The sequence below is a fragment of the Rhea pennata genome, chromosome 1 (assembly GCF_028389875.1).
Source record: "Rhea pennata isolate bPtePen1 chromosome 1, bPtePen1.pri, whole genome shotgun sequence".
Taxonomy (NCBI): Eukaryota; Metazoa; Chordata; class Aves; order Rheiformes; family Rheidae; genus Rhea; species Rhea pennata.
Genome location: NC_084663.1, coordinates 189801113 through 189819174, shown reverse-complemented (window position 1 = coordinate 189819174; position 18062 = coordinate 189801113). Strand labels below are relative to the sequence as shown.

General features: G+C 36.8%; 1 protein-coding gene across 10 annotated transcripts in view; it reads right to left on the bottom strand.

Annotated features, from left to right (window-relative positions):
• The window catches only part of SUPT20H (SPT20 homolog, SAGA complex component), a 34841-nt gene extending 18770 nt beyond the window's left edge, over positions 1–16071 (bottom strand). For 5 of the 10 annotated variants that reach the window (XM_062567085.1, XM_062567089.1, XM_062567091.1 and 2 more), the window contains exons 1-13: positions 15993–16071; positions 14574–14672; positions 12656–12691; positions 11467–11525; positions 11320–11386; positions 6999–7128; positions 6059–6162; positions 5195–5311; positions 5025–5078; positions 3801–3940; positions 2382–2538; positions 2231–2287; positions 1097–1168 (exon numbers count right to left, since the gene is read on the bottom strand). In XM_062567085.1, the coding sequence (XP_062423069.1) occupies positions 1097–1168; positions 2231–2287; positions 2382–2538; positions 3801–3940; positions 5025–5078; positions 5195–5311; positions 6059–6162; positions 6999–7128; positions 11320–11386; positions 11467–11525; positions 12656–12691; positions 14574–14576 (996 nt within the window). In that variant the 5' untranslated portion in view covers positions 14577–14672; positions 15993–16071. The remainder of the gene's footprint in view (positions 1–1096; positions 1169–2230; positions 2288–2381; positions 2539–3800; positions 3941–5024; positions 5079–5194; positions 5312–6058; positions 6163–6998; positions 7129–11319; positions 11387–11466; positions 11526–12655; positions 12692–14573; positions 14673–15992) is intronic. The other 5 variants (XM_062567087.1, XM_062567095.1, XM_062567090.1 and 2 more) reach the window with 1 other exon arrangement.
• Positions 16072–18062: the final 1991 nt, after the last annotated feature.

The window sequence follows — 18062 nt, the reverse complement described above, 5'->3', positions numbered from 1 at the left end:
AGTAAAATATGCCACAGCTCTAGAAAATAAGAGAGCTAAGTAACACACTATAAAAAGGTGCTCTATATCTAAAGTGAAATCGATTTGAGAAGAAATTCTCTAAATGACTGGTAGGAAAAAAGGTCTACCAACTCTGAAAAATACAGAAATATGGCAAACCCTACACCAATCATGTCTGATATGGAAAGGCAGACAGGATAAATATATGTAGAAACATTTGCATACAAAGTTCTGAACAGAATATCAAAGATGAAAATTCCAGAGATGGGAAAGTATTACTTTTTGCTAATATGAAACTATGAAGACATCACAAAAGATGCTGATAAAGTAGTATCTTGCCTCAGAAATTACACAGAACCAATGAATTGATTTATTACTAATCACTGACTTCTCCTTATCAAATCCTGTAATTTGTGCTAAGTCTTAAGGTCTGATTTAAACACTGCAGAAAGAGCTTTCTGTAAGAAGCATTTAATATAACCTCTTTCTAAATTAACTGTTTTCATTTTAATAAAAGCTTTTCCAACAATTTGTATACGATCATGTGAGCGAAGAATGCAATTTGTTGAACAAAGTACTGCTCCCTGTAATTGACTACATTGTCTTTGCTATACAGTGACATCATGTGTTATTTGGAAAATTCAAGCTGCTTTTCCTTGTATTTCTGGAAACTCTGAGAAAATTACAGTATCTTGTTTAACTGATTATTCCATTACAGGAGGACTTTGGCAAATAGTTACCGCTTTCCCAATCGTGCTCTAATTACAAAACTGAGATGAACATTTATGAACTAACTTTACAGATTTTCATTTACTTTGTGTTCCACTGAATAACAACAGCAAATTACTCCATTTCCTAATCATGTGCCTGATGCATTATATTCAATTATAAATCCCTGTAATAATCTCCTTTTCATATTTATTTTGTCCATTTACACATGGACAGTAAAGTGGAGAAGTAATGGCTGTTCCCAGATTATTTAAAATTTGTTGAAATAAGAAGCAATTTAACTAGAAACAAGAAAAGACTGTCTTAAACTTTGAAGATTTTGTCTTAAACAAAGACTTTGTCTTAAGGAAAGATTTAAGCTACTCACATGTGCTGGCCAGACAGTTGGTTGTGAATCATCAGGCTTGATAGACTTCTCCACTTTGGCATATTTTTCCACCTTGAACAAAATGGAAGTATTAGAAAAGAAATACAAGAATAGTCTTTCTGAGACAGATTTAGAGTTAACACAACACATCATCTTGTTTTGAAAACTGGCTAACACCAGATTCTTAGACAGTGAGTGCAAGAAATAGCCAAAGATAACTTCATACTCCTTACTGCACCCCTCTGTGTTCAGCATTCATGAAAAGTGAATTGGAGATCCTTCAGAGATTTACGCTTGTCTGTTATACCATATTTGCTGTATTAAACTTTAAAATGTTAAGCGGAAAACACAGATTAAAACTACCAATTTAAACCACTGCCCACAATGTGGAATAGTTAAGAAATCTGACAATGGCAGTAACTCCTAAACTCTGATACTGGCACATACAATGCCATGGAAGAGTGAAGGGAGAGAAGGTTTGTATAAATTTACTGCATCATTTCAAACATATAATGCATACTCCTGTCAGCTCTATTAAACCCAATCTGCGCTTGGGCCAAAACGATTATCTCTTCTAGTCTCATCCGCATACTAATAGAATATATTCTGGAAGTGCCAAAAACCAAGAATGTCTAAGTTGCTGAATGAAGAATACTCCTAGATCATTTTCCCTTTTACATACATATAGTATGAACACAAGAGATTCAAATCAGAATTTCTCCATATAGAATATTAAATTATTGAAAATATCATGTCCTACTGTGTCATAACATGTCAGAAAGTAAGGAATTTCTACCAAACTAAGTGACTTATTTTAAAATAATCTACCTCATTTCTGTTTCTATTTTTTACATCATCAGACAACTTCAGACAGGTATGCTTATTCACCCCACAGCTGGACAATACTGAAAGTCACTTTGTACCATTTATTTCATCCAAACCATCATGTTAAAATTTCGATGTATTCCAATGTAGTTCAGTTTGTATTTGTACCTTACAGTACATGAAAAGCTATTTCAAATGTTAAAGTCATTCCCATTTTTAAAGTTAGCATTATTTGATACCAGACATTCTTAGCCATTTCCTTCTTCATACAATACAACAATAATTGATCTTGGAAACATCTGAACTTACATCCACTTCAGAAGGTGCAGTCAAGTAGCAAGGGTTCTGTTTCCACATATCTACACACTTAAAGGTGAATAAAAACAAAGCAATATTAACATATTAAATATTTGAAATAAATAGTTAAAAGTTCATCCACCTAAGTCTTAAAAGCACTTACATTTCCAGCTTTAGAAATTTTGAGGTCATATTGCTGGGCTCCTTTCCTTTCCTTTCTTTTCTGTAAGTAGTCAAGCAGTCTAAGCTGAGGTGGAGTTGAATAATGAGCCACTTCCTGCTGCCTGTTCAAAGATGACCTGGAGTACCTTTTGAAGCACCTATGGGAAAATGATAGATGAGCTTGAAAAACTATGAAAATCAAATACCCCACTGCCTATATACAAACACAAAATATGCAAGAAAGTGCTATTTACATTGAGACTAAAATAAAGGTTCTGAAACATTCATTTTAAATTGTTTTTCTTGACTACACTGTATAACTCAAACTCTTGACTTTGGATTTTTAAAAACTGTTAGGATTCTGTTCGTGTTCTAAGAATCTGTGTTGTATTTTTGAAATACATGGAAGTATATCATCAAAATGAGTAACTATCTACAAAGTTACCAAGCTTGTAAAACTGGTATATTAGAGATTTCAGTTCTGCCAAAAAACCCGTGTACTGCTTAGGTACTTAGAGGGTTAAAGTTACCGTGTTGTTTTTTGTATTATCCTGCATTCTTTGTCTCACACAGAAACTTTTGGTACATTAATAATATCTGGACAATCATTTAAGATCTCTACATATTTTTCTAATGGATTGATCCAGCTCTGCTTAAATTTAAAACTTAGTGGTCAATGAAGAAGTTCTCTATTTACAATTTATATAGCAGCACCACTAGTTGTACAGGAGCATAGTATTCCAATGCATATCTAGTTTTAAATATATTTTGGTAATTCTAACAGATTATTAGTACTTCATCATTCTACAGAATGAATGTACCTTTTTTTTTTTTACTAAAAAAAATGCCAATCATTTCAAGTTTTTGTAGAAAAAGTCAACAACCATGCATAAAAGGGACATTTTGTATACAATGCATTCCACATTGCTTATAGAGTGACTCTAATATGCCAACACTTTTGTATAGCCTTAATTTCAAGCATATAAATAATCCCCTTGATTTCCTCATTTAGGGTTAAATTTGTGCATAGCTTTTAACGCATCAGAAACCGATAAGCAATGTATCATTTCATATATTTCAGATTACTGAGCTGTCATCTGCTGCATCTTACATCTGAATTAAGCAAAAGTCTTGACAGGATAACTGCAACATAACTCATTACATTACGAAAACAGTAAGTGTGCATCTTTCTGATATACAAGAATACACGTATTACTGGATACGTTACTAATTGAAATACAGTATAAAGCAGAGCACTTCAAAAGATACAATTCCTTGACTGTTCCAAGATAATTAGATATGAATTTGAGCACTCCACACAAGCAGCCAAAGTTTTGATGATAGCCCTGCATGTATTTTTCATTGAAGCACCCCATATAATTTGAAAGCAAGTCCTAACACACTGCAAATTGAAAACTACCTTTTCATTGGGCGAGTATTCATCTTCTGCTTGTTGTACAGGAGTCTGTTGGTGGTGCAGGTCACTGCTATTGAAGGATCAAGACACAAAGGCTCTGCTGTAGCCAAAATAAGTTGACTCTCCAATAGAAGTTTGTCCTCCTGTAACATATACAGATATTAGTAATATATAAAATATGAAAAATTCTATTCTAATTTACAGAAACCTATGCACATACACACTATCTTACAGAAAACTGAAAAGATTGCTGTGGACAGTAGAGAAAAAAATATGTTAAACAGTTACTACTATCCATTAATGCTAGTTACAGAGCTCTGGATGACGTTTCTAATCATAGAAGACATGCTACTGAAGAGTAGATTTTACAGAGTAGTAGTGACAATGAAATCAATTGCCTGCCAGTGATTTTTCTTGATGGACTGGCAATCAATTCCATAAAGATGACCTACATGAGACTTGCAGTTACAACTTGAAATGAATTTGAGCATGAGTTTGCCTCTGGTAATACAAACAAGCACTCTGAGATGCTCTTCAGCATTTAACTAACTACACAATCCTAATCATTTTCAACACTCTTTGCTGCAGTCATATGATTAGGTAAGAGCTGCTTCAGGAGCAATAATATCATTAGATTACAAGGATCACCCTGAAACAGTACACTGAAGATGAATGAAGTAGGGTAGACTAACTAGAGCCATTCTATCATTCCACATGACCAAAATCAAAGCTTTTAGCAATTCCTATTGTTTTCTGTGTTATCACGTAGGAAGCGCTACTAACAAGTCTATGTGGCAGCTCTCTGGAGCACAGAATGCAGGACTATAGGATAATTTAGGTTGGAAGGTGCCTTAAGAGGTCTCTAGTCAAACCTCCTGCTCAAAGCATGGTCAGCTTTGAGGACAGCCCTCATGGCTCAGGGCATCAGGTCTTGAAAACCACTAAGGATAGAGCAGTTCTGGACAACCTCTGGATGAAATTCTCTAGGTAATCTGTTCCACTGCTTGGTTGTCCTCATGGTGAAAAAGACATTTCATATAGTCAGTCTGAATCTCTCATTTCAACTTAGGTGTGTTATCTCTTGTTCCCCTACCATGCACCACTATGCACATTAATCTGACAGTTTTCATTAATTAAAATATCATTAGTTATTCAATCCAATTTTATTAAACTAATTAAGTACATCCACTACATCACTTTAAAGCTTAGAAGTAACTGGTGACTCACTTGTGTCCATTTGTGGTTGTCACTTGTTATAGAATGCACGTCACAAATTAAAGTCTGAGGAGAAAGAAAGAATGGTTGTTATCTTTCAGCTAAAGACTATTTTAAGTAATAGTTCATATCTAGTCTGGGAATTACCAGAACAGTGAAGAACGACTCGAGACACTTCTTACCTGCATTGTAGGACGCAAAAGAATGTGCTTGCTTTGGTACGTTGGAGACTTCATGTTACCAGACTGCCTATAGTCACGTATTTCTGCTATGACACAGCCACAATGAAAAATGTTAACCTAGTTGAAACATACAAAAAAAGTGTGAATAGTCAAATATCTACCAACTTGTCTCATCTCCCCTCTCCAAAAATGAGTTTGCTATATATTTGTTCCAAACACAACTGATAGGATCGATGCCTGAAACCATTCTGACCTTTGTTACTACTTTAAAAAGTTAAATGCAATTGTAACTGATCATGAATTCGCATTTTTGTTCTGTAGATAAAGTTTATAAATAGAATATACTTAAACTTCAGCCCCAGCACTAGTTAGTGCAATTTCTGTCAAGTCACTGCAAATTGTGAGGTTGCTTCTGCTTATTAACGTACTGCATAAAACCCCTGCTGCTTATTCATTGATAGTACGCTAAAAAATATTCACTAGTTTTATCGGGATCAGTAGTCTTTACTATGTACCTAGGCAAATCTAATCTATGTCTTAAACACTGCATTTTTATATGCGAGAAACATAATTTAAAGAAATCTATGTCACATATTTCATAGCAACAAGGAATATTTTGCAAAAGTACAGAATCCTAGTAGTCTGTCAGCATAAACAATAACACTGTCTCTTCTATCTCTCTCCCATACATACGAATTATTTTTTCTGGATATGATGAAAATACTTATTGTAGGCATGAAATAGTATGGTCCCAAACACACAATCTTTGCATCATGTGTTTGGAAACACCCATAAGAAGCATTCCAAGATCAAAATCTACCTGGGTACAAAACATCATTTCTTTTCAAAAGCAAACTTTCACACCTGAGATTTTTCCAGAAGATCAACCAGAATAGGTGGTAGCTCCTCTGCATCCAAATATTCAAGCAGTTCTCCTTCCTCATAAGGCAGCCGAATGGTCTCAGAATCTGAATTTAAACAAAACATACTGCTTTTCTTTTGCCTTTTAGTTCGAACTTGAAGGTGAAATTTAGAACAAGCTTGCCACAAGCCAGGGTTGGTGGAAACTAATCCACACTGCACAGAATTCATTTTTATGTCCATTTCTGTTTCCAGGGCTTGATTTAGCTCTCTGTGCTAAAAGGCAACACACCTTTACAGCTCCAAATTGTTGCTCTCAAATGATTTACTTTATGCTCATATGGCATGTCACACAATATAGGGTGGCATGAAGAGGCAACCAAACTGGAATGTAGATGCTTTTAGCCTGACCTAGATATAAGAGTCAGTGGGGGAAAAAAATGTTTGAGAGAAGGAACCTGAAATGAAACTCAGATAAGGAAGTGTGGAAAAAAAGAAATTTGATGGGAAGCTGAGGGGAAATAAGAGTGGAAGTGGCTGAACAATACTGAAGAGAAAATTGGGTTCAGATAGGATTCTTAGTTATAGGGACTTGCTAGGATAAGTAATACTGGGGAAAGAAAAACAAACAAAAACCCCTAAACCCCCCAAAGCTTGGATAGGCTAGAGTTAAAATCCACCGACTGTATGAAAGTCTGCCCCAAGATAAGCACATTAGAACACAAAGATGAAGTTTATCAAGAAGACTTACACCAACTAATTCACACTCTATCGATATATAGCACACCTAAAGGCACCTTATAGCATTATACAGCAAGCACCAATTTGTACAGGTGGTTATGTCAGAAGCAAAACAAATACAAACCAGTTAAATGCAAGCAACGACGTGTTCTAACAGTTTATAGAGAACTCTTAATTTTTAGAAATTAAATAGAAATATTACCTGAACCATTTTTTCCCCTGAGCATCAGTGAATAGCCCTCATTTCCTGGATAGAGATTCACGACAAGACATGATAATGTCTCCTGCATAACCAGCTTCTCAAGTAAATTCACATTTCGCCTCAGCTTCTGCTTTAAAAGTAAACATTGCTCATGAACATAATACTATAGGGTAATTATTAGCTATAAAGCAATCATTAGAATCTGAATACTATTTAGATTAATGTTAAAGCATATATCTAAATAGACTCAGTTAAATTTAATTAGGCTGTATTCAACAAAGCATGCGTATATGTTAATGAATATACTCAGGCATAAAAGATTTGGTTTTTGGAAAACCATTCACTTCATTTTTTTAAAAAGCATTGATTATAAGTCTATATACAACTAATACAAATGACCCTATGATACAATGTTGTAAATCTGCTGTGCAATATTGTCTCATTTATATGTGGACCATTTATACAATTATATATTGCTAGAGAACAAAAAAATAATACTTTTGAATATTCCTAACAGAAGCAAATGTTTCCTTCCAGGATTAAAATGCAAAATCACAGCATTTGGAAGCTTCCTTAACTGCACTGCCGTGTCGGTATTTGTTGAAATCTGATCTAGCAGCTGCAGAGACTACTTCATTATTTATAAGAAAGAACTTTTATGTAAATAACAGATTTTTAAAATGAATGAATGTTTCCAACACCCTGTGTAATTATGACAATTTTAAACATTTTTAAAAACCCTATTCACTAGAAAAATCAATGTTTTCTAAACTTCAGATAACTTTCACACGTCTGGTTGGAAACTTAATTTCACCATTGAATACTAGGACTGGGTGGATCTCTTCACTGCAGGGGATCCTTTGCATGTTAGTTAGCTGCCCAGCAGTAGTTGGGCACATTTTACACATACCCGCTAAGTAGTAGCACACTATCTCTGCCTTTTTGAACAAATAAAGACATGTTAATAAGACATAATGCAGAATCACTTCTCCTATGGAGGCTGCTCCTAGGGGAAAAAGTCCTCCCTCTTCAAAAGAAAACAAAACAGGGGAGAAAGAAGGTCGAGGTATACAGAACAAAACGAGAAAAATCTTTTAGTTCCTCCCAACTAGTTTTGGTACCACTGCCAAGAGCTAACCCTTTCCCATGCAACATGAATGATGGCAAGAACATCATGCTACCTTTTACAGCTTAGAAATAACAAGGAAACTAACACAGAAATATGAAACAGCATAGAAGTTCTGGGGAATTCATAGAGAGAGATCTAGAGGACAGAGGGAGATAAAGGGAAAACATGTTCTGGCAACAACAGAGGTAAAGACAGTGAAACCTTCACATATGGCTCTGGAGATGCAGTTTGTTCTGTAAAATCTTCAGTCAGAGTCCTACTGACCCCACAGACTTCTACTATCATACAGGAGACTGCATGTGCACTGCTTCAATTTTCAGTCACATCACTGAGTAGCAGGGGAACACCTACAGAGCGTTCATTTAGACACACTGTGAAACAGCCAGGAGCACAAGCACTGCCATTTGAAAGCAAAGTTAGCACTCCATTACTCCGACATCATTTACTCTTAACATTTACTAGTAACGGAGATTTTAGAGGAAATGTAACAAACTCCAAGTGGTATTCCCACCATGTAAGAGAAATATAGGAGCAGTAAGTGATGGTGAATGTTAGTTTGCAACAGTTAGCTAAAGTTGTCCCTCTGTAAGAGAGATTTGTCAATAAATGTCCATTGGTCTTCTGTTGATGGAAAAAGAATTATTTTCACTGTTGGATAATTAATACTTTTCCCACCAGAATTCTCTATTCAATTAAGGAGTTTTATTTAGGAGGGCAGAAAGGAATGTGGGAATTCTGTAAGACTTGATTTTAAAAAAAGTAACCATCAGGTTATGCAAGAAAAGTTAATAGGAATTTAAACTTAAACAAACAATATACCTTCTTCCAAAAAGGTGTCCATGTGTACAACAAATAGTGAAGCAAAATTTATTTTTACAGAAGGCCGCTGCTTGTAACCACCAGCAAGTAACAAATATGATGGAAACCCACTTGTAAATATAATTTCAGTTATAACTCAGTTAATCACATTAATTTAAATATATTAAATGAATAACACCTTAGGTTTTTGTTTTTTTTTTTTTTAATTTATTGTTGATTGGTAATAGTTAGCCTGTATGGCTTGGGAGGTTTTGCTCCTCCCCACCTTTCTTTTTGGGGGGAATAGGGGGAAGGGAGCTAACAAAGGAAGTTAGGGAGAAGAAAGAGGAGTGGATCATCATACATTTCTGACACTGCATTCATGTTATCCATTCTGAACAGAATGTTAAGATGTAAACCTATTTTAAAATGTAATGCTTCTCCAAGAAATCAGAGTAAACATTAGTGTTTTAAGTGTAAAACTTCAGTAAATGGGGACAAGAGTCACGCTTTAGTAAGCATGAAAAGTTTTACAACCACAACATCAGCTTTCTCCTCTAAGCTGGCTACTGGAAGTACTAGCTCAGAGTTGATACTAAACATTAGGTCAGATGTTACCTGGAAACATTTAAGATGGATTGACTGGAGTATATTGTATTTCTAAAGCATTCAGCACAGCGTGCTTGGTATCTGAACTCTTGCAGTGTAACCAGGTCAGTTGCTTTGCTCTGTTGACTGATGTTCCTGACTCTCCCTGACCTCATCCACACAAAGACAGCACTCCTCCCTCCGCAAACATGCAAGCCGCAGTGACCGCCTGATGGCTGGGAGGCAGCACAGGAAAGGTGCGTGTGCCTTCCTTCTCCTGTAGTGACTTCTGATTTCTAATACTGAAGAAACAACACTGATAATTCCCATCTAACAGAACTGAAGCAGTAATTTTATATTATGCTTGTAACTCCTCTATCCTTGGCTGACTGAAATGTGACTTTAATACCTTATCCTTGGATGGTGAAGGAGTTACACAAATAAAATTATGGTTTATGACTATCACTGCTTCTCTTGACCCCTCACTGTAGCATTTTAAATGGATTTTCTCCACTCATCTTTAAGACTGAAAAAACAAACACATCACTTCCCTAACAAAGATATAATAAGCTACAAGAGCTTTTTTTTTTTTTTTTTTTTTTTTTTTTTTAAGTATTTTTCTCTCAGGAAGCAGAAGGAGCAAAGCAGAATTTCTTATGTCCTGACTGAAAGAAGAACAATCCATACGACTTGAGGAGATTTTTTTTTTAGTGACAAAATATTGGGTATTACAAGTTTGTCAATTGTCTTCTGGTTTAGCAACTACAGTATTCTAATCCTACTTCTTCCAGATTCCAGTCCTGTAAACCCAATCCTATCCCTACTACTGTAAATTCACTTTGTTAGCCATTCACTATTGATGTTTTAAGCAAAACAGAGGTGAAAAGATTAACATTTCAATTGTGTTTGTGATACATCATATGTTAATTAGTATCAACTAAATTGGAGTAACCCAAAAGAGAGTTACAGGTGCTCAGGAACTGTAGTATCTCATAGGTTTTTATTTTACTGTGAGAAGCATCAGTGTAACAGTTTCCAGAGCTCATCCTTCTCAGTCCATTTTTATACTCACAGTTTAGCAAATTAGCTTGTGGCTTTTAAGCCTTAGATTTATTGTGGCTAAGTCTGGCTGAGCTTCTTTTCTAATACTAACAGATTGTCTCACAGCTCATCAGTTATCCCAGAAATCAATGTGAATTTACAATAGAGCATATATTCTGAAAGATTTTCCATACTTTTTCTATGGCAGCTATGCTAAGCATGCAATTCAGAAACAGCGATACTGACAAAATGCAGGTGGCAGACACATTGGTCCTGAACTTGCTCTCAATTGAATTTAGTGAAGGAGGATTAAAACAGAATGGACAGGCCACTCAAGCCAGTATAGGTCCTACTATTTATTATTCAGTTATTTTAATAGTACTGCCTGTCTGTGTTATACTGAGCCACTCACATTATACGTGAACAATCATGTAGAGAAAAACAGCTCAATACCACAGCACAATCTTCAGTCATCTGCTTCTCTTTCATTTTGTTGCCTTTAAATTTAGGATTACTAGGTTGTCATCAGCCCTCCAACCACCCTGTTTTTACTTCAGATTGTACTAAGATAACACTATTAAGTTACTCAGTCAGTTTAGTCCACTGAAGTCAGTAAACTTTCGTATTGTAACCCTATCCTTAGGTAACTACCACAGTTACTAGACTATTAAAAAAAATAAAAATCACTGCTATTCCATTTCTTAAAAAAGTCTGCATTTGCTTGTTTAAGCAGCAACGCAAACCTGCTTAGCAATTTCCACTTACCTTTATCTCAGGCTCTTTTTCACATTCTTCTATATACAAATCATAGAGTTTTTGAAATACAGATTTTCTGTAATTAAAAAAGTTTGATGTAAAAAAAATTAAATTAAAGAAATACAATCAAAAACTAAATACTGAAATGTTTGCTACCTTCCACTGGATAAATATTTTCGTTTAGGAGGTCTCTGACGGGCACTTTCAATGATATACTGAAAAAGAAAGGTAGATCAAACAATAATGTTTGCATTATAAAGAAATTTAATTTTTGCTGTCAAGCTGCTTTAGATGATCATCAGACATAGCTTGTTTTTGTCGGTATTTAGTGTAACTATGGTAATTATTTATTGTATACGAAGGACAAAATATGATCTACCGTATGTTATATTCATCAACAAGGAAGCATTTCTCATTTCAATTAAGAAATACAGCATTTCATGACTATGGAATGACTTGCACTCAAAGTCATCTATACCTACATTTTGTAATTATAGTAATATAGTAATAAGTATTTACAGACATCTTGTTTACCGGAGTTAGCATGTTATAGTCAAATTTAAGTCAATACAGTCACATTTAAGTGTATTGGCTCAATAGTTTTTATGTTGATGAATACTTGCTATGTAATTAATTTAAACTTTCTTTATCCCCTTGTCTCCAGCATCAGTGCTATGTTTCAGTGATTTATAGAGCAGTGTATCATAAAAGTAATTTTTGTACATTAAACATCCTAAACAAAAAATGGAGTGCTACTCATGATACCATACTAGTTAAATGGAGCTTATATTCTAATAAACTTTCCCTAAATGTTTCTCTTGAGTATTTTTACTAATGCTTTAGTTTAGAATTTCAGTGAAGACAGGTCTCCCTCAAAACTATTTACTTCCTGTAAAAGTTATCAAGGTAAATATGTCAGCATAAAAGAACCTGAATGTAAAAGCATCTGCCTCTTTGTCCTAACTGGGATACCCTTAAAAACACAAGCAAGATTTTTGCCATACACTTCTGTCTCCTATCTCTGATTTTAGAGAAAATTATCACTATACAGTTCTGTTTATTTCACAGCACATAGATTTGCTGTGTTTTTTTAAAAAAAACAGTCTTGCATGTTTTATCATCATTGTACCCAATGTTCTCAAAACATCTGGGAAGAGACAAATGCCTTGCAATTTTAGCAAAAATTTTGCAAAGTCAGTGTTACATGTATTTGTGATTATATGTATGTGTATGCTCACCAACATGCACCCTATGCCTCCCCACTTTTCAACAGAAATACAGAACTGTAATATTAAGTATGAACCCAATACATTGTTTATGTGCAAATAACTTAGCTACTCCTTACCTCTGCACGATCCAATGCCAGTTCTAAAGCTTGTTGCTGCAAGAATTATAAACAGCTTTCTTAGAAAGTATGTTAAGTAATTATACAACCTTGTTCTAAACTCTGTTACTACTGATACTAAATAACTTTTAGAAGATGTAGTCAAACATTGTTTGGCACTTACTGAACTTGGCAGCTGAAACATCATGTAAGTGCATTAATGGTCATTAATCCCACTACCAAGCATCTACACTTGCAAAGTTTTGACCAAATAATGAGGTGTTAGAACAATGACAGGCAATTAGAACTAAAAGCAAGAATAGAAATCATGTCTAATAAAGGTAATGACAAATGCTGATCAAAAAACATTCAATGCTTAGACATTGATGACAAAGTATTAGAATAGTTATTTTTCTACATAATGGAAATGAAGATTCTAGACTCAGAAAGTTACTTCTCTGCACAATACAATGTTGCTTGGGAAGAGTTTCTAATATATTATTAGGTATCTGAGAAATGAATGCAGCCTCCGCTCCAGATTTCCTCCAAGGAAGGCTAAGTAGTATGCCTGATTCTAGGACAATACATTGAAATCCTTGCAAAAGCTTCTCTACATCCCATGGTATATTTGATAACATTTATTTTAACTGATTTAATTCCTTTGGGATGTTTATCACTTCAGTGCATCTACAGATGTTTATATATGTATTTCAAGAAGAGAAAATTTCATAAATAAGAATAATGAGTTTCTGGACTGAAGTGTGACAAATACTTCAAGCCAGCATAAACAACTGCTGCTACTAAGAAAAAGCAGTCTCCCATGTCCCCTTGTATTTGTTCTCTGCCACTTATTCTAGATCTGCAACCCACTTTGTGCTGGAATAACTTTGTGCAGCTGATAAATGAACCAGATTACTTCTTGCAGAAAAATGCTTAGGGCTTGATTCAGCTCCAGGTAAATTAATGAGAAGCAATGCATTAACTTCAATGGCAGGTGGATAAGGTTCTCAAGAATATACATATGATAAATAAGCTCTAATAAAAGCTTTTCTTAGAAAAGAAAAGTTACTTAATAACTAGTACATAATTCTCAGAGCCAGAACTTTTTAAAAACGCAATGCTGTTCAAATGGTATAGAGAAACTTTTGGAGAATCTTCTATCTCTCATAATGCTTAGAAACTCCTGAGTAGGTATTTCTCCCTACATACATATTTTTATTTTTTCAGTTTACTCTCATCTCTTTCAGCTGTTCATAAAAGAACTTTTACTTTTATTCAAACCCCAAAGAATTCAGGGAAGAGAAATCATATTAAACGAAAAATGAAGACATCTACAGGAATATATTTACTCAGGCTTATTATCTTTTATCTACAGTATCTCTACTACAGAATTTCTTATCTGTTCTTGAAGAAAAAAGCACACAATGACAATGTGCTATTACTCAGTAGAACCTAACACTACAGAACATTTACATTTTAAAGTGTTTAGGTGTTTATTTGACTACATCAAACATTTATGTTTTCTACGTAAACTGATGGAATAATCCCATGATTTCAGATATTCTATTCACCAATCGCTTGACACCAAAAAAAAATTCATAGCCATATCACCTGCAAAAAGAATAATACTAAAAACATAAGTGGGGGCAGGATTTATACTTCATAATTAATTGTCTAACACCAATCATGATTGAAAACACACTAGTAGCTTTATATGAGAATTCCTATGATGCACTGGACAGTAACTAAGTGTTTAGGAACAGCATACACAAGCTACAAAGGAAGACATCACTGAAAAAAGGAATGATGAAAATTCAAGAGTGCTAAGTAAAATCAGGTATTTAAGATGATGATAAACATTAGCAACATTCTCATCATCCACAAAGCTAGCAGAGTAGAGAAAAAGACATCTGAAAACATTATTTGAATCATAACTTACCATTGTAGATGAAGCCAGGTGACCAAATAGCAAATGAAAATATTTAAGATGTTCGGTGTAGCAGGCAATGAATCATGTTTTTTGGTCACACTTGCAGTACTGAAAAGTAAAGAACAAAAAAGATCACTAAGAAACTAAGCAAGCATTTTAGTTATTTAAATTCAACATTTTAAATTGTTAATTACACTTAAATTTCATTTGCATAGTAGCCTTCATTCAGAAGCAGAAACAAAAGCTCCACTCAGTGCAAGTGCAGAAGTCGTTATTCTAATGACTACTGCTGTTTTGCACCATTATTTTACATCAGCGATACTAATTAGTAAAGTAGTAATAAGCACATAATAGAAATTATATAGCCAAGTACAATCATCTATTGCAGCAGCCTGCTTAAGACATCCCAAACATCATGTCCAGAGAGGCACAGAAGGCTAGAATATATAATTGCAAGTGACCAGAACATTTAAAGTAAAACAAAAAAACTAATAAAGTATGTTATGAAAGCATTCTTCCATAGACGACACCTTCACGAGCAGCACCTTCTAGCACTATTTTGAGATGTTAGCTTAATACTGACTCACTGTGGACTGCCAATTGCAAGACAAATGAAATTTTCACTATGTAAGTGCATTTCTTAGACATCTTTGTGTATTACATCCCTTTAGCATTTTATATTTAAATTCTGCTAGACAGTTGTATTAAACAAAAAGGGTTTAACAAAAATCTTTTAAATCCTGTCTGCTTGTCACTAATTACTTAGCCTCATTCTCAAAAGAGATGTGAAAACTAATGTTAATCTTACATCAACATTTGAACACTATAGTATCTAGAAGTACTTGAAATCATTATTTAAGAATCTCCACTGCACTTGTGAAACCATTTCCATGGCTTCTGCATTTCACATCAGCCTTGGTTTGGACAAAATTTAAACTGCTTCCTCGGCTTTTGATGACATATGGTTGCTCCCTAAAATCTCCCAGAACCTTCTTACTCAGCTGTTTCAGCACAGCAGCGATTTCCGCAGAAAACCTACACGGCAGGCACACGCCTCAAAGCTCCGCGCAAGGCTGAGACCTGCCGGCTTTGGCAGACGGCGAGGCGATGGGCCAAGGGCAGGCTGCGCGCCGGGCCCGGCGGATGTCCTTCCGCCCCATCCCACAGCCCCGCCGCCTTCCCCAGCAGCCTCTCCCCGCGCCCCCGGGGGGAGCCCCGGGCTCACGCTAAAGCCGGCGCCGCCGCCCTCTCCGCGGAGATGGGCCTACCCGCGGGGGCGCAGGGCGACCGCATGCAGCCACCGACCGCCGCAGCCGGCCGGGCCGCGAGCGCCAAGGGGCGCCGCCGCCGCCGCCGCTCAACGGCCGCAACGGCTCCACCGCGCCCGCGCGGCGGCGGGAGGAGCCACGTGACGCCACGGGCCGTTACCTGCGGCCTCACGTGGGGTCCTGCCCCCCGCGCGGCTGCCCTCGCCGCCCGCTCATCCGCCCCCGCCTCAGCCCACGGCGGCGCCCCCCGCCCCGCCGCTTCCGCCCCGCCGCTTCCGAGCCGCCCCCGGAAGGGGCGGGGCGGTCACCATGGGGACGAGGGGGCGGGGCGGAAGCGGCGTCGCTATAGAGACGGGAGGGGGCGTGGCGAGCGGCTGAGCGCGCTCCCGAGCTGCGCGCCTGCCTCGCGGCCGCGCCGCCCCTGCGGGAGCCGCTCGCGGCGGGAGCGGCCATTGGGCGTTAGGCGCGGCGGCGGGGGCGGGGGCGGAAGGCCGGGCGGGCTCTCCGGAAAACCCGTGATCCAGGGCCCGAAAGGGCCTAGGTGCCCCTTTTCCGTGGGTGTACGTGACAGTACGATACCTAGATGCTTCTGCAGGCCAAGCAGGTTTCCTTACCTCGCAGGGGTGCCATAAGGATATTTAGAGAAGTTTAGTGTATGGCTGTTAGGCAGCCATGAGCTGCTGAAACCACTGGCTCAGATACCGGGGACGAACAGTTGTGAGGGGACAGCAAATCAAGAATTAAAAAAATTGGTACTTCTGGAAGGATGCTGTGGGCAAATGGCTGGGGAATCTTTAGCGCTGTCTCAGTTTCCTTCAGGAAGGAGGTGTAGCTGGTGGTGTGTGTGTGTGTGTGTGTGTTAGGTTCCCCCCCCCCCACCAAGGCTTTCCACAACAAAATCTGCTGGCTCTTTTGAGCTTGATAGTTCCCTGAGATCCCTAGAAGTTTTGTAAAAATGGATTCAAGAAGAAGAGATGGATAGTTTTATATTTGTGCTGCTAGTAAGCCCCACCTTTTATCAAATTCGGAAAAGCAGATAGGGCTCTCTTGGGATACAGCATAGAGCAAGGCCCCAAAGACTACTTTGTACCTGACAGAGCACCTAAAAGGCAACACGGACTCGCAGGTGGGCCTCACGCAGACTTGTTGTGGACTGTCTCCACACTACCTCAGGGGCTGCTTGGGACATCAGTGGCCTTGGAGGCTAATGTTGTTCTACTTCAGAAACACAGCTCAACAGAGGTTGAATATAACAAGTCTGGCTCTCTGTTAAGTGACAGACGAGTCATGATTTTGTTTTTTTTTTTTTTTTTGCATAGAGGTGCTCAAAACTCCTGTATGTCTTTTTTTTTTTTTTTTTTTTTTTTTTTTTTTAACTCCTTACCATAGTTACCAGTTCTTCTTTTCAGGTAAATTCCAGAATCCAATTGGACAGTTTGAATGTAAATTTTACCCAATTTTAATGCTCTTCATTTTGATAATTTCAATTTGAGATACATAGATCTTGTTCTTAAGATGACACCAGGAGCACTTAACCCCCTCTTCTCTGTAATGGATTATTTTGGGCCTTTAGCAGTGACTTTTAGGTGATTTCCTAGAGCTGTTACATGATTAATGAGATCTCTTTAAACTAATGATTGTTTGCAAATTTATAAAAGATACTTTTCAAGTTGTGTTAACAAGCAATTGTGTTTGTTAAATGAAAAAGTAGTTGCTTATTTTGCTGGAAAGCTCAGTTCTCTGTAAAATCAGATCAAATTACAGTTGCACAGCAAACTTGAAATGTATATGTTCCCTGTATATGTACACTGGAGTTTTCTAGGAATTATATAGTCACATCAAACAGGTTGGAAGTACCTTGGGAGGAAATTTATTGTGTCCTCCCTCTCCAGAGAGGTTAAATGATACCTATACTGTTTTTGACCCATACTTTTCTAACAAAAAAACCATCAAGTTTGTGTATATATTTACAGATTAACAAATACCAGGACTCCTTATTAAAATATCATTGTGAGGAATTGAAACCGTCGTATTTGGAAAACAGTTTGAAGTAGGATTTGTATTCTTAAAATCACGTATTTTGTAAAAAAAAAAAAAAAAAAAAAAAAAAAAAAATCTCAATTTCACTGTAATATTAATTAATGATAGCAAGACTTTCAGCAGCTAGAAAGAGAGTCTGTGTGTCATGTGTGTTTAAAGACTTACTAATCAAATGTATCAAACTTTTTTT